Source organism: Phaethon aethereus (genome assembly GCF_964289735.1).
Source record: "Phaethon aethereus genome assembly, chromosome: 3".
Taxonomy (NCBI): domain Eukaryota; kingdom Metazoa; phylum Chordata; class Aves; order Phaethontiformes; family Phaethontidae; genus Phaethon; species Phaethon aethereus.
In genome coordinates, this window is record NC_138576.1 from 6,194,737 (window position 1) to 6,210,361 (window position 15,625).

A 15,625-nucleotide genomic window follows, 5' to 3' on the forward strand; every position below is an offset into this window, starting at 1 on the left:
CAACAGATTATTGTTACTATTATTTTTTTTTGCAAACAAGATTTTTCAAGCTTTTTTTTTTTTAACAAACAAGCCCAAAAGTGTTAATGGAAAAAAAACCCGGAGAGAAGTGGAGATCGGAGACCGTCTCCTGCTCCCCCCCTTCCCCGTCCCCGTCCCCCTCCCCGTGGGTGAGAGCGACTTAAAGAAACGTTTCTCCTCCTGTGGGGGATGCACATTGTGTTATTTATTTTGAAGGCTGCAGAAGTCTGAGGACTGAAGCACCACGTGCTGCTGACTCTCATCAGCATAATGATCGCCTTAGCCAGAGAGTCCTGTATATATAAACCACAAAAACCTAATCATTAGAAATCCCAGCCTCCAAAAACCACATTCAGGACAAAAAAACTGTGGCGCTTTTTTTTTTTTTTTTTCCCCCGGCTCCTTCATCTTCCCCGACCTCAACTTCTTGGGACCCAAAAGAAGTTTGTTGGGTTTTGTTGCCTTTTTTTTTTAAAAAAAACACTTTTCAGAAAGAAAAATAACTCAAACAAACCGACATTTTAATGATTTTTTTGCTGCTGTTGTTCATCAAGGGCGGAAAAAAAAGAAAGATTTTTGTTAGCCTATTCAACTCAACGGACTTGGATCCAGCAGCGACTTAATTAAAAGGACCGGACTACACCGAGGCTGCCTTTTCCCAGAATTTACTTGGTCATATTTTAGAAATCAGCCTAACAAGGGGTGTTTTGGGGTGTTGGTTTTTTGGTGTTTTTTCCCCAGCTATGCTCCCCGCTTTTTTTACCCTAGGAATCTGAAAGTTCAACTTTTCTTAAGTCCTGATCCTCCCAAAGGAACCGACTGAAGTCTCTCTTTTAACTATTAGTCCTGTGACTTTCCTCCTCACCCCAACAACTTCAGTAACTTTCTTTCCACGCCGAAATCTCATCGGGAGCGCCTTTTTTTTTTTTTTTTTTTTTTTTTGGAGGAGCCACTTTTCCCAAGCCCCCTTCCCGAGCTCCCGCTTCCCTCCGCTTCCTGAAGCCAAAGGCAATAAGCGGGGGAGCCCAGCGGCTCCTCGCCTCTGTCCCAGCGAGGCTTTTTGTTTGCTCTTTTTTTTTTTTTTTTTTTTTTGTCCGGAGGAGGAAGATTTCTTCGGAGGAAATCGGGACATTCCCCTGAACACCCCCTCTGCGGGTCTGCGATCTGGCGGCCGCCAACAGCAGCAGCCCAGGAAGCTGAACCAGCAGCCGGTTTTACTTCTCCCAAGACAACCTTTTGAAAATCCGAAAAAAAAAAAAAAGAAAGAGAACGGGGAGGGAGGGGAAGAAAAAGGAAAGAAATTCAAGCACTTGAGGGAAGAAGCGGTGGCTAGAAGGAGGGAAAAGAGCAGAGAGACTGTGCAAGAAGGAAGGAAGGAAGGAGGAGGAGAAGCAGCAGCAGCGTTTTGCAGCTGGGCAGAAGCCGGGACCATGCAGTTTCCAGCCGGGCTTTGCTAAGAGGGGCAGCCCCGGACCCCACAGCCAGAATCTGTCTCCTCGCTGCTCCAGGCTGCAGACCGGCATCGTCCCCCGCCCCGTCCATCTTTCTTTTAAAAAAAACCCAAACAAACACAGACTGAGATTTTTTTTTTCCTCGTGCGTTTAATCCGCTCCTAGTTTTTGGTTTTGTTTTGGTTTTTTTTCTGATCTGCTTTTTTGCCCCTTATCCTCATCCCTACACTTTTTCATTCACCCCTTTTTTCGCGATATATTTTTTTTTTTTTTACAACCCACACCCCCCACTACACGCCTCCTCCAGCGATCCCCCTACCGCTCCCCCCCCCCGCCCCCCAATTCGCTAACTTGTGGCTGTTGTGATGCGTATTCCCGTAGATCCCAGCACCAGCCGGAGGTTCAGCCCCCCCTCCAGCAGCCTGCAGCCCGGCAAGATGAGCGAAGTCAGCCCGGTCGTAGTAGCCCAACAGCAGCAGCAGCAGCAGCAGCAGCAGCAAGAAGCGGCGGCCGCCGTGCCCAGGCTGCGCCCCCACGATAACCGCACCATGGTGGAGATCATCGCCGACCACCCCGCCGAGCTGGTCCGCACCGACAGCCCCAACTTCCTCTGCTCCGTCCTGCCCTCGCACTGGCGCTGCAACAAGACCCTCCCGGTGGCATTCAAGGTGAGGCACCCCCTCCCGCAGCCGCCGCTGCCCGGCGATGCCTCCCCCCGCGCCGCGCCGCGCCGCGCTTCCTCCCGCAGAGCCGCCTCCGGCCCCCCCGGCCCGCAGGGGCTTCTCTGACACCCCCCGGCTGCAGTGCCTCCTGTGCCCCCCAGGCTGCAATCACTCCTGTGCCCCCCCCCGGTCTGCAGTGCCTCCTGTGCCCCTCCAAGCTGCAATGCCTCCTGTGCCCCCCCCCGGCCTGCAATGCCTTCTGTGCCACCTCCCAGCTGCAATGCCCCCTGTACCCCCCCCCCCAGCCTGCAGTAACTCCTGTGCCCCCCAAGCTGCAATGCCTCCTGTGCCCCCCCCAGCCTGCAATGCCTTTTGTGCACCCCCCCCAGCTGCAATGCCCCCTGTGCCCCCCCCCCCAGCCTGCAGTAACTCCTGTGCCCCCCCAGCTGCAATCACTCCTGTGCCCCCCAGGCCTGCAGGAGCTTCTGTGTGTGTCGTCGTCGTCGTCGTCCCCCGCAGGGTCTCCTCTGCTCCCCCAGTCCTGCACGGCCTCCTGTCCCCCCTCCCCAAGTCTTGCAGTGACTTCGGTATCCCGTCCCCGGTGCCCCCCGCGCCCCCCGCCCTGCGGTGCCGTCCCTGCCCGCCGTCCCGCGGTGCCTCCTGTGCCCTCGCAATGCCAGCTCTGCGCCCCTCGCCCCTGCAGCGGTTCGGGTGCCCCCCCATGCAGCCCTTGCCCTCTCCCGCTCGCCCCCGCAGCCGTTATCCCATTATCCCATCCCCGCGAGGCAGTGCCGCCGTGTCCCCCCCGCAGCCGCTGGGTGCCCCCCCCAGCGGCACCCCCAGAGACACCCCCTTTCCCCACAGACCCCTCTCCTGGGCTTTCCTTTGTTTTTTTTTTTTTTTAAACCCCACTTTTCTCTTCCCCGGGGAGGAGGGATTCACCCATCTGCCGGAGCTCAGTGTGGGGGTGCAAAGTGGGTGCCCCCCTCCCCACTGAGAAGACCCTCAGACCTCGCCCACGGGGGTGCCCCTGCCTCTCTCCCCTCTCCCGGGGGGTCGGACCGGGTGATTTGGGGTGGCTTTGAAGCGTGCCGGGGGGGCTGGGGTCCGAGGGTCGGGCTGTGCGGCGCTGCTGTGGGAGAACGGGGGGGCCGTGGCTTTGCCCCCCTACCCCAGAGGCAGCTCTGGCTGCGATGGGGCTGGGAAGGGGGGACGGGGCTCCTGGCGGGGGGGGGCACGGGGCCCCTTCACTTCTCCTGGTGGACAAGCGAGGAAGTGTCAGGCCAGAAGACGCGCTCCTTGGCTGGGCTCGCACGTTCGAGTAGCAAATACCACCCCGATCTGCGCCGGAGGTGCTGCTTTTAACGCTCTGTCTGCGTCCCCATGGCGCGCTAATGAGAGGAAAAGACTTTTTTTTTTTTTAACTGTAATAACAACAATAATTGCGTGCTTTAAAGCAAACCCTTTTCCTCCCCTTAGCAATATTTGACAGCGTTCCTCCCCGGCATTTTCCTCTCCCGTGGCCTTTGGTAGGGAGAGGGCGATGGCTTGGGTGTCCCAGAGCACCTGCCCGAGCGGGGCGCGGGGTCAGAGCTGGGGTGGGGTTCCCCTGCGAGGGGCTCAGCGCTCCACACCCACTACGTGAAAAAATAACGCTCCTGGAAATCCCACAAAAGGTGGAAGAGTTTGGAAACGGTCTCACCGAGCGTGTTCCCCCAACGTTGCCTTGTCCTTGTGTTTCCCGGTTGCTAGCCGGGCTGTCACGGCCGTTTATCCGGGAAAAATTAGTAGAAGCAGTTAAATGAGCTGGCGTTAAGGTGACTGGTGATAAAGATGAAGCTTTGCTCCAGAAATGTTACGGGGGTGCGGGTTAGAGTTGGCTAAAGCGCTGTTGTGTGGGGGAAGCGGCCTCGAGAGCCTGGAGCTGCAGAGCAGCCCCGTGCACGGGACCTGCGTGTGCGGGTCGCGGTGGTCGGACTAAGTAGAAATGGCAGAAAAATGGGGTGTCTTCTTGGAACTCGGCGTAGCACTTGAAGGCTCTCTGGGTGTGGATCGGCCTGATTCCGATGCACAGGGGCTTCGGGCTAAGGAGGAAGAGCTTTCGGAGAATTGTGATTGTAATTTAATTTTGAGTGTTAGATTCAGCGGATATTATAGTTACCCTCTGTAGAAGGGAGACGAGAGCTCCTACGTTATCGTACTCGTGCTGCAGTTTTCATTTGAAACGTCTGAGCCGTCTCCTACCTTGCAGCAATTCAAAGGATGTGGTCGCAGTTCATTAGAGTAAGGGAAAGATCTAAACTAAATGTTAGAGTATTTAGAATATTATTACAATGGGAACGCTTACGTGTGATAAAAGGATAGAAAAAGGTTTAGAGCACTTCCCAATCTTTTTGTGTTCATATAAATATATATATATACACACACACACACGTGTCATATATTTGGTTCCTATGTTTGATTGCTGACAGGGAGACACGTATAGATACGACAAGTTTAGGGATGCGTCAGGAGTATGCATTGGCCCTTGCAGCCTTCCAGTGTGGGTGCAGCTGTGTTTTCACATGCACTATGGATGCATACTTTTAAAAAAATGCTGGCAATATACACGGCCCTAATTACTGGTAAATTAATTTGAAACTGCTTTGAAATAATTTTGACTGTTTTTAAAAATTTGTTTCATTTTTCAAATGTAACTTGCGTGCAGCTGTCCAGTACTTTTAGACCAAAGAAGCTGCGTGTGTCATGCAGCGAAACACTTGACTGTGATAGAACAGAATGGGAATTATATCTGAAAAGGAAAAATAAAAAAGACAGATTTGGGCTATAGAAATCTCAGCTAAACAGTGACTTGAAAGTAAAATAGCTCACAGACAACACACTTTTTGAAGTTTTATTGGCAATAAATAATATGTTGATGATAATGTTTTGAGTGGTGTGCTAAGTGTGTCATAATTCTCTTGCAGAGATCTCTAGTTAAAAAGTACTTGGGATATAGCACTGTTTTAATTTAAAAAAACAGATATAAATCATGTGCAGGAGAGGAAGTATGTTATAAACAGTGCTGGGTTTGATTATAATTTTTTAAAATAATGTTGTCTTAGTATTACATTTGAATTTTACATATTAGTATTTACACACACTGGGGAGGGAGTCTGTGTTGAGTGTACTCAGTAATAAGGTTGTTAATGAAAACTGGTTTTGCGGGGAAAAGTATTAGACGTGTACCTATTAATGTAGCTCCAACTGTCTAGTGATATTCCAGCGTAAAAGAAATAGATTCTCTGCACCTGGGTCCAAATCATATTCACTTCTTAATCTTAATAGCCAGCGGTACTTTATTTGAGTAGAGTCATCAGAATTTGGCCTGATGTTTCTGCCAGGGAGTTTTTAGTGAAAGTCATAAAGACCCAAATTGCCCCGTTAGATCTTACAAGTGGCTTCTGTATGATGCTGATAGTAGCAAAGAGTCTTAGTGGACCTAAAGGCAGGGGCAAAAAAAAGGGACGTGAAGTCTAAAACCTCTCCCCAGTAGCACCACAGTAGTTAAGGGTCTGTCAGCATTTCCACTCCAAACCCCAATTTTCAGAGTTTGTAACTCAGCTGTTTTAAATAGCTTCAAGCTGAAACCTGCTGTATAGATCGTCAGCCCAGATGTATATTTTGAAACAAAAAGTAGTGCAAATCAGTTATTCTGTTTCAAGTTACAGAACATTAAAATATTTTTAATAGTATCAGATGCTCTTTTGGCAATCTCTGGAAAAGACGTTCTCAGTACGGAAGATTTTATATTCAGAGGCTGTTTGAATTGAGTGTTTTGCAAGAAAAGTTGTTGAAGTGGTATATATCGGTGTCTGAGAGGAACTATTTAGCATGCGCGCTGGCTTTTTTTTGAAACAAGCATTTTACTCTGCGGAAAGTCTTGGTACCTGCTGTTGTATAGTAGTTTTGCTTCGTGCTTATAACTTCCGTCTTTAGGGTACATACTTTGGCCAGTTCAAATCCCACTGGACTGAAACTGGGCAAACAGGTTGCCTAACCGTGTTATGCAAAAAAATACATAGTTCTTTTCAACTTGTAAGAATTGGTTTGGTTTTCTTTTGTGACTTCGTCTGACTTCATGTACATTTTTGAGCTTTAGTTAATAAAAAAGCAAAAGCAAAATCTACCTGTAAACAACAAAACGTGTAGGCAGTTTAATACGGAAAATAAAGATTTTGAAATTGTAGAGATATTTATGTTTGAAGAATAGGTAAGGAATGTGCACTGTGGCTACTTTTAACCTTGACTTTTTACGCAGTCCTTACTCATTTCACAGTGCACTTAGAATCCTCTTTCTAAGAAAACGTAAATAATTTTGGATTGATCCATGCCATAAAATGACCAAATCAAGGTTTATGCCAACAGTCTTTCAGTATGTGAAGTTACTTTTTAGATTTCTCAAAATTATGTGTATTTCTCCAGGTTTCAAACTTGTTTTGCAAAGCTTTTTTCTAACCAGTGCTATTACGTAGATGTGCAATAGTCTCCTGGCATTTCATGGCAAAAAAAGTATGAAAACGTGAAAAGAACCAGCATTTTACTCCTGTTGCATAGCAGGGGAGCTTCCCCTTGTAATAGGACTTTCTTTTATTAGCCAAAGTTTTTCTTTTCGCCTCTGATTTCAGTTTGTCTTTTCCTTCGGTCTGCTCCTAATGAGACGAATAGCCATATTGCATCATACTGCATCAAAAAGCCGGTGCGTTTCAGTAATGACGCAGTTCCTGACTCGGCGCCGGCAGCGCGGTGACTCGGGCAGCAGCACGTGCGGTTTTAGGCTGATGTCTAAGCCGACAAATTGAACTGACGCCGTCGAGCGGGAAGGGCAGGGAGGAAAGCCCTGAAAAGCAGCGGGGGCCAGGGGGGACCTTTGAAGAGGTTTTGCTCCCTCCTGCCCAGGTGTTGCAAGCTGTACCCGTGTTCTGGGTCGAGACCGGGTTGAGACGGAGATGTGATGTCACTGCCTGCGCCGTGCTCGGCTTACCTCGAGAGAAAGAGGTGAGCTGAGGCTGCCGTCGTCGCGCTCCCTCTTCCGAGGCTCCCGGCAGACTCGCTCTTCCTCCTGTGCTTTCGGCTTCTTTGCCTTGCTGGAGTTACTTGTGATTTTTGGTTGGTTGGTTGGTGGTTTCCCGGGACATAAAAACCGCAGGTTGCAGCTCCCCTGGGTGCTAACGTGCACAACAGGACTGTCCAGCGAGAACGTGGTCTATGGCAAACTGGGAAGCGTGGTCCCTAAGTAGTCGCAAGCCTTAGAGTTTAAGCCAATATCCATTTATCAAGGGTTAGAGTCAGCTCTATAATCTGTTCAGCAAATTATTATTTGCTATTTGATTGTTATTTATTATTCCTTACACCTGGCTTTGAAGCCGTCAGAGCCGGTAGCCGTCAGGCCCAAGGCAGCGAGCTGGTGGGACCACAACGGTGGCTCCTGTCTTCTTATGTTCAGGGACGTTCATATGGCTTTAAAGTAAAATCTTTGCTTGATAGTCAGAGACCTCACAGTAGTTTGTGGCAAAAACTCAGTTTTCAGTTTTGGGTGATATTACCTGGTGTTTTATGGAAAAACAGAAAAGCACCAGCGTAGATAGTTTATATACAGCGTTTCAGCGTTTCTCTTCAATATCTTCTTTAAATGAAACAAGCTATAATTTTCAGTAATACAGTCTGTTGTAAATATTTTCAGATTTTGTATACCTTTGTCACTGGTCTTTATTGTTTTAGAGAAACATTATGCAGAGCACCGGGCCACATAATGCTCTCCCTATACATTCAGAAGTCTCCCTATATATTCAGAACACCTCATTCTTTCCACTTAATTAATGCGTTATTAGTTTCAGCCAGGATCGTTTACAGGAAAGACATTTCAAGCAGGGCTTATGACGAAATGTAATATATATTTCAGGAGACAGAATAAATTACTCTGAATAATATAAAAAGTCATATCTGACCATGTAAACTGGTAAAAACAGCGAGGGGACGGGTTTTGTGTCCCAGGATATTTTTTTTTCAAGTTTGAGCTCAGCCATGCAGTATTTCCGAATCTCTTTTTGTTATAAATTTATTTCCAGCATCAGTATTAGCTAACTGGGCAAAAGGAACTTATTTTCTTGATACTTTTGTGAACTCTTTCACCCCGTGTGAAGAAACGTGTATGTTTTCTTCCTAGTAACTTAGTATTCCTATTTATTTTTCCTTTAAAAAGCCAGAGCGCAGTAACACTGTAGGTATCCCTGGTGTTTTCAAATTAGAAGACGGTAGCTGTCTGCTCTGTGGCATTTATCTAATCAGATGTCGGAGCACTACACAACCACTGAAGCATGAAAGTGAGACTATCAGCTAGCTGAGACGTAAAGAGAAATACTTTGATATCTTCTGTTCACCCATCCTGGAATTTGAGAGAGGTATCAGCGCTAACCACACGCGCCTCTTGCGAGCGCTATGAAAATTTACATGCCTGCAAGGAAATACAGCCTTTGTTTTCTATTGCATCTGAAGAGTTTGAATTCCAGCCATAAAGTGCTCCGTCGCAGCAGCGTGTCGGGCGGAGAGCTTTGTCTGCTAACGCCCCCGGTGCCGCTCCGGGCGCGGGCGGATGGGGGGTTTCTCTCTAGCTTGAAGTCTGAGGAGCTCTGGGGTCAGGGTGATGGGCGCAACCAGCAGAGAAGTAGAACCGAATCCGGGTGATAAGACTGCTAATAGTAATTACTAACTTTCCATTTCAAATGCGTTCCCGCGTATAATTTATGGATGCGAGCCATGCCTCGTGTTTTCTCGCTGCTCGATGGTTGCTAAGAACAAAGTTGGCCTTCAGGAAGCATTAAACCATACACTCTCCATAAGGATGTCGAATGTTTCCGAAGAAATGTAACAAAGAAGAAACTCCCTATTAGGCTATGAGAAAGGGAGACAATACAAGATGTTTCTTCGTTTGATGTGGCACTTTGTTCTGCGTTCAGCTAATATATGACTCTTCACCACAGTGGGCTGGAGAGGCGGCCACAGAGCTTTGTAATGAGCATGGCAGCCTGCAAAGCGGGGACGGAGACACGCGTTTCCCAAGTGTTGCTTCATGAGTTGTGGTTGTCTTCCCGTTTCGACAGGTGGTGGCCTTAGGAGAAGTGCCTGATGGGACGGTGGTCACCGTCATGGCTGGAAACGATGAGAACTACTCTGCAGAGCTGCGAAACGCTTCTGCCGTGATGAAGAACCAGGTGGCCAGATTTAATGACTTACGATTTGTGGGCAGAAGTGGAAGAGGTAGGCCACTGCATTTTATGTGTCCGTAACGAAGTAAGAACAATGTCTAGACGTCAGGCTTCGCAACGAAATGCTGACGCTTCTGTAAATACATCGTTGTCGGCCTTTCGTTTCGAGGGGTGAATGCATGTTTTATTTGCAAACTTCAGCACTAGTGCAAACCCAGTTAAGAGTTTCTCTTTAAGCTTTTCTGACTCCTCACGTCTCTCCACGTTTTTATCAGACACAGGTTTTGAAAAACGGTTCGCAGAGTACCCGCTTCCCCATTTTGATCACGCAGCAAAGGTAGAAGGCAATGGGGCATTTGTGATCTAGGTTACGTGGAGTCAGAGAGTGTATCTCAGGCCACGGCCACGAGAGCTGGAGAAGTCCCTTTAGCAGTAGAGCTGCTTCTGAAGTTGTTGTAGAAGACGTATAATTAAGGGGATTTTGCATATCACTCGTGCTATAGGCTATATTCTTCAAGGGCTTACATCTTTAAGGGCTTACAGCTACTGGTGGAAAGCTTTCTAGTGACTTCCCTGCCCTTTACAATCAAACTGCATATGACCTACGAAAATAAGCCGTAGTTTTCGTTTTAGTAAACTGGTTGGCTTTTTATGAATTGCCTGTAAGCTTGGGCTGAACTAAATTTCACCTTTCCTTTAAATGACAGGGTAACTTTCAATTTTTTTTTTTTTTGAAGATGTAGAGTGCTGTCATTGTCTTCCAGCTGTTTAGGAGCTTCCTATAATCTGGAAGCTGCACCGCACTCATAGAAAGCCTTTGTAATCGTTGCAGGTTTGCAAGAATTCCTCTTTAGGAGTCTTATAGCTGCTTTCAAATTTCAGGTAATGATTGAAAAGATAGCTCGAAGGAAGGCAGCACTTCAGTTTTTGCTGCAGGCATCTTCAGAGGGGGTTGTTGTATCAGTCGTTGATTCAGCCTACGTATTTTTTCCCTTATGTATTTGAAGAAATTATTCCTTTTTTTAAACTAGCCCTGCATGGGGCAAAACAAAGCAACAGAGGCCAAACAATTGTACTGGGAAATGAGCAATAAAGCTGATTTTACAGTAATATTCTTTAGAAAGCAGTTGTAATTAATCTTAAGGAAGGAAAGAGTATTTGTCCAAAGAAAAAAAAGTAAACATATGACAGAGGCCTAGGTAATCTAAATCTGTCATCACGCTTTTGCAAGCACTTTGCAAAAGTGAGTCGATAAGTGTGGCTTACAGCGGCTATTTTTATTTTAGTGACCTGGCCAACAATTCTTTTTATCATTTTCCAGCTTAAGAAGTATCAATAAGAAAGAAAAACTTGAAAGACAGAATAACAACTGCAACAATAATGCAATATAAATACGGAGTTCATTGGCCTTTTGGATAAGGTGTTAGCTATCTCTTCCACTTGTCTTGCTTTCTTTAAAAAAAAACAGTCTGCTTTGTTATTCTGCTGATGGATTAGGTTTGAAAGTTCTCTGGCTCCATCACTACTGCTGCCTTAACAGTAAAAGTTCAGTAGTCTATCAGTCTTTCAGTAGTGCTGAAAAAGAACCGAAATGTGATGTACTACCTCTGATCTGTGAATTTAATTTGAAGCCTATGATATATACTTTTTATTAAAGCATAGGAAAAGAAACAGAGGGCCTAAAGCCTCACTCGATGGGGCTACAGACACATGCAAACACAAACCTCCTAAAATTTGGTTCCAGTAGTTTAACTTATACTTGTATCTAGCAGACTTGGAATAGACTTTTTCTCTGATCAATCTGGGTAGAATCTATGGAAAAGCGATAGTATACTTTTCAAACCCTCAACATATTTATTTAAGAGACTTCAAAGAAAAACAAAGGGTGTGTACTGTTTTACTATATTGGCTTTCTGAGTTTTGGCTAGTTTCCCAAATAGCAATTTTTATATTTAAAAAAAAAAAAAAAAAAAAAAAAGGAAGAAAAAAGACAGACTTAACTGCTTGCAGACTTTTCACGCATGGAAGATGAAGAAAGCTTCTTTTGATGAAGTGTAATTATGTCCAAACAGAGCTGACCCCCTCCCCCTATATTTCTTATGATCTTAACGGAAGAAAGTAGGGCTTTTCCTTTGAAGCAGCCGGGACTCGGTGGAGGATCTGAAATGCTGCGTTCTGCTGCCAGAGGCAGGATGGAGAAATTGGTCCAGACTTGTCTTCCAGACTTAGAACAGAGGGGGGGGAGAGAGAGGGAGAGAAGGAGAAAGAGTTATCATTAATGATAGATTTTTAGAACTCTGCTTAAAACAGCACAAAAAGAAAGCAGTAGTTGCAAACAGAAGTGAGAAAGCTCCTTACATAGACAAATGTCAGTAGATACAGGTCTTGAAGTAGAACAGGAAAAATAAAGTAATAAAGAAATCATTTTTCGGTAGCGAGAAACTAATCCACACCTGTTCCTGACTTTAGATTTACATCTTTCTAAACAGCTCGCTCTTTGATCTCTGTATCTCTAAATTTGATTGTGAAGTCTGAATCATCAACTTACCACTTCACCTCCTCTCCCACGTTTTTTCTTGCTTCCCATGGCTCAATGGAGAAACTTGATTTTTATACATATTAATGTTGCTTGCCTGACAGAAGCTTCACGTTTTTGTTTGTATAATTTCTCTTAAACACCTTTTCTGGATTCATAAGAATAACTAACCGGGGCGCTTTATGTGAACGCAGAAGTTGTTTGTATGTGGTTTGGAGGCAGTAGCTCACTTTTACAAGCCCGATCCACAGCGCAGAGAAGAAAGAATTCCTGTCTTCAATAAGCAAAGGATCATAACCTTAATTTTGTTGTGTCCTGATACTTTAATCACATTAGCATCTAACTGAAAAAATATGCAACACGCACGAGCTGCCGAGTCTCCTTTCAAGCTAATTTCTGGGGTTTGCCTTGTGCTTCAGCATATGTCCATCCCGTCCGCCCGTGTCAGCTCGGCTCACATGTGTGAATAACAAAGAACGCACAGTTTGGACACGCTGAAGCAATAGTGCCAGATGACTGCTTGGCTGGGGGATTTAATAAAAAAGAACTACAATTAGCCTCTAAAAGTGGATAGTTTAAATGACTACGGGCAATAAAGAAAGGTGATAAAAAGTGCATTAAAGGATTTCGGAGCTGAGGAGGGATATCTATGAAATATCTGTGGAAGGCGTAAGCGTCACTGAACCAGGGGACCTTAAAAATTTATTTGTTCTTAATCCTGTAATATGTAAATCATCCCTTGAAAGCTCTGGGACCTGAGTGCGCTGGCAGGGCCGCGCAGCTCCCCGCGATGAAGCGATGTTTTATTTACGGAGTGCGAGGGGGCTTCATCAGTGTTACTTCACTGATGCTTCGCTTCAGTGGGATGCCAGTTAGGGAACAAAACCGGTTTCCCTTTCGAATTAGACGCTTACCTGCGCCGCTTAGGCTGGCTGAGAGGTGGAAATTTGGAAGTGCTCACAGGTGAGGGCGAAACGTAGCTCTTAGATATGAAGGAATGCATTTTTTTCTGGCCACTGTAGCCCGCTGAGATATATTTAGTGCAGAAACTTGTGCAGACATCCTTTTACAGGGTCTTACAAACAGTATACTTTGTCAGGTTAATTTTTAGTCACAATAGACTTTTACGCCGATTTGGCATATAAAGAGAACAGTAGCATCGGAAAGCCAAATTCTTCATCCAAAGGTATATGGAAAGTCCCTTTGGTATATTCGCTACCGACAATATCCTCCCATTTCATATGGGTATCCGTGGTCTGAGTGGCATCGTCACACAATTTCGTAGTCAGAACTTTCTGGCATGATAGGCTGGCACTGAAGGAGGCCTTAAACCTGTCGCTGGCAAATTTATATATATCCAAACAATGGGCTGAGTTCCTACAGGAGAAGGATAAAAGGCACAGACCCTTCTCAGCCCTAAAGCAGCAGGCGTGGAGGCACCATGAGCTTCAGCAGGGCTGTTGCCGTATGCCTGGCGGCTGCCTACGCACGCGCGCCGCGCTGGCGGGACACGCGGGTTACCTCTGGGGACGGCGGATGGGCAGGACTGGCCGTCCTACATACACCTAACGCTCCTCCTGTGATGCTCATTCTCAAAAGGTTTGAGAAATAATCCATTTCCCAATGAAACTGGGGAAAGCCACCTTCAGCCGTACATCCCCGCTGGAGAATTCAGCCTCCTGAGATTTTTGTACCTTTGCCGGGGTCTTGACCCCCCTCTAACCTGCATCTCTCAGAGAGGTGGGCACAGCTGGAGCGCAGCCACACCTGGAAAATCATTTTACTCTGAATGACAGTTACATTTCCTTAAAAAAAAAAAAAAAAATCCGTGTCACATTCTAGTTGGTGAAAAATATAGCCAAGACAGTTTGAAGTTGCTCTCCTGATAATAAATGATGCGTGTCTCGGGGAGGTTTGGGGGGTATATGACTTGGACCAGAAAGAAAGACCAATTACTAGATTTGACAGCCAAAGCTCTGTTCTGTATTAGGCCTTATATTTAAGCTGTTCTATATTAGGCTCGAAAAAACTGCATTAAGTTTGCGCTGTTACATATCGTTTAAGATTTGTGTCTTGATTGAATGCCTTCAGATTTCAGCAAGAGGAAAAGCCCTAGCAACAAAAATGCACGTATACACACGGGGGGGAAGAGAGTTTTAAGTGTCTGGTAAAGTAGCAGCTTAAATGAGCATGAAGGCTGAAGATTGCTGACTGTTTTATTGAGTCACTGTTGTACGCCCACCTTTTCCTGTCTTGAAACAGTTTTCAGTTTTGACTATCTGACATGACTAACCGTTGCATATCTAACAGATTACAACTGTCAGTGAGTCTCCCGAACGGGGGCCAGCGCCTTGTGAGAATGTGTGCTCAGACGCAGGCAGCTCCCTTTATTTATTTCTTTTTAACGTTTTCATTCAGCTAAAGGCTGCGGATGTTCTTGTGCAATCGCTGCGTGAATTTGAACTTTGAAAAATAATAAAAAAAATAATGCAGACTTACGATAGCAACGTACGTGCGCACAGCAGTTTCTCACCCTCACAGGACAGTTGGGGGCTTTTGTAGTAGTTCAGAGATGGAATACATGTAGGGAAAAAAAGTGTGTTCCAGTAATAATGATATCATCATATTACCCCTGGCATATGAAGGACAGGAGACACTGATTCCCTGTTAAAATGACTCCCAGGAGGAAAATATATTCTTTCCTCATCTTATTGTAGTCAAGTCAAACAAATGAAATGATAAAACTGTGTGAAGTAAATAACATGTGGCCACATTCTGCTCTCTGTCACACAGCTGCAAAACTGGAGTAAATTTTTAAATTATCTGACTTGCTTTGGATTTACACCACTTTCAATACAGCAAAGAATTTGGCTTGTCCTCGGCAGTGAATCACTTTTGTTCTGTCATTGTATGATGACCCATTATTAAATAAAAAACATTTAGATTGTCAACACATGGACATATTCTTGACATAGAGTAAAACTGAAGGGGAGGAAAACTCCTATGGTCAGTTATGTTTTTAATTTTCACGATTGTGGTAACGACAGGGAATAATTTTAAACGTCTCCGATTCTTTACTGAACATGCATGTGACTGTTTTCATGTTGTAATCACTCATTCCTTGTTGTTTTTTTCCCTTTGTAGGGAAGAGCTTTACTTTGACAATAACTGTCCTGACAAATCCCCCCCAAGTCGCTACATACCACAGAGCTATAAAGGTTACAGTGGATGGGCCAAGGGAGCCAAGAAGTGAGTATTATATTCTTATTTTTGCACTTACGTCTGCTTAATTTTGTTTAACAGAGATCCATAAATGAAATGTATATCTTTGTCAAACATTGGTTCTTGCTCAGCAAAATATGTAAGCGCATGCTTAATTTGGAGTCTATTGGACCACACACATACTTGCATTAAACACACACTTAAGTGCTTGGCTGAATTCGGGCAATCACAAACCTGATTCTCATTCACAACAAGGTCTTGATACATTATCTGCCAGTGTAAATGAGAACTAAACCCGCTGTATTTATATATAATCTGATTTCAGGCATAGTAGATACAATCCTGTAACATGCTGAATTCCCTAAACTCCTGTAAGCTTCCAGCTGAAGACGTTTAGAACAAAATAGGAGACTGATCTTTCAGGATCAGTCCTAGCGCAGAGAGAAAATATATAATATAGTGCCTTTTTGTTTGCCCTTAAATTCTTTT

General features: G+C 45.3%; 1 protein-coding gene across 3 annotated transcripts in view; it reads left to right on the forward strand.

Annotated features, from left to right (window-relative positions):
* Positions 1-15,625, forward strand: part of RUNX2 (RUNX family transcription factor 2) — a gene marked incomplete at its 5' end in the record, with an annotated part of 226,223 nt that overhangs the window by 62,675 nt on the left and 147,923 nt on the right. For 2 of the 3 annotated variants that reach the window (XM_081997933.1, XM_081997934.1), the window contains 3 exons: positions 1,854-2,140; positions 9,274-9,430; positions 15,059-15,163. In XM_081997933.1, the coding sequence (XP_081854059.1) occupies positions 1,854-2,140; positions 9,274-9,430; positions 15,059-15,163 (549 nt within the window). Of the gene's footprint in view, positions 1-613; positions 2,141-9,273; positions 9,431-15,058; positions 15,164-15,625 lie in introns of those variants that run through there. The other variant, XM_081997932.1, reaches the window with a different exon arrangement.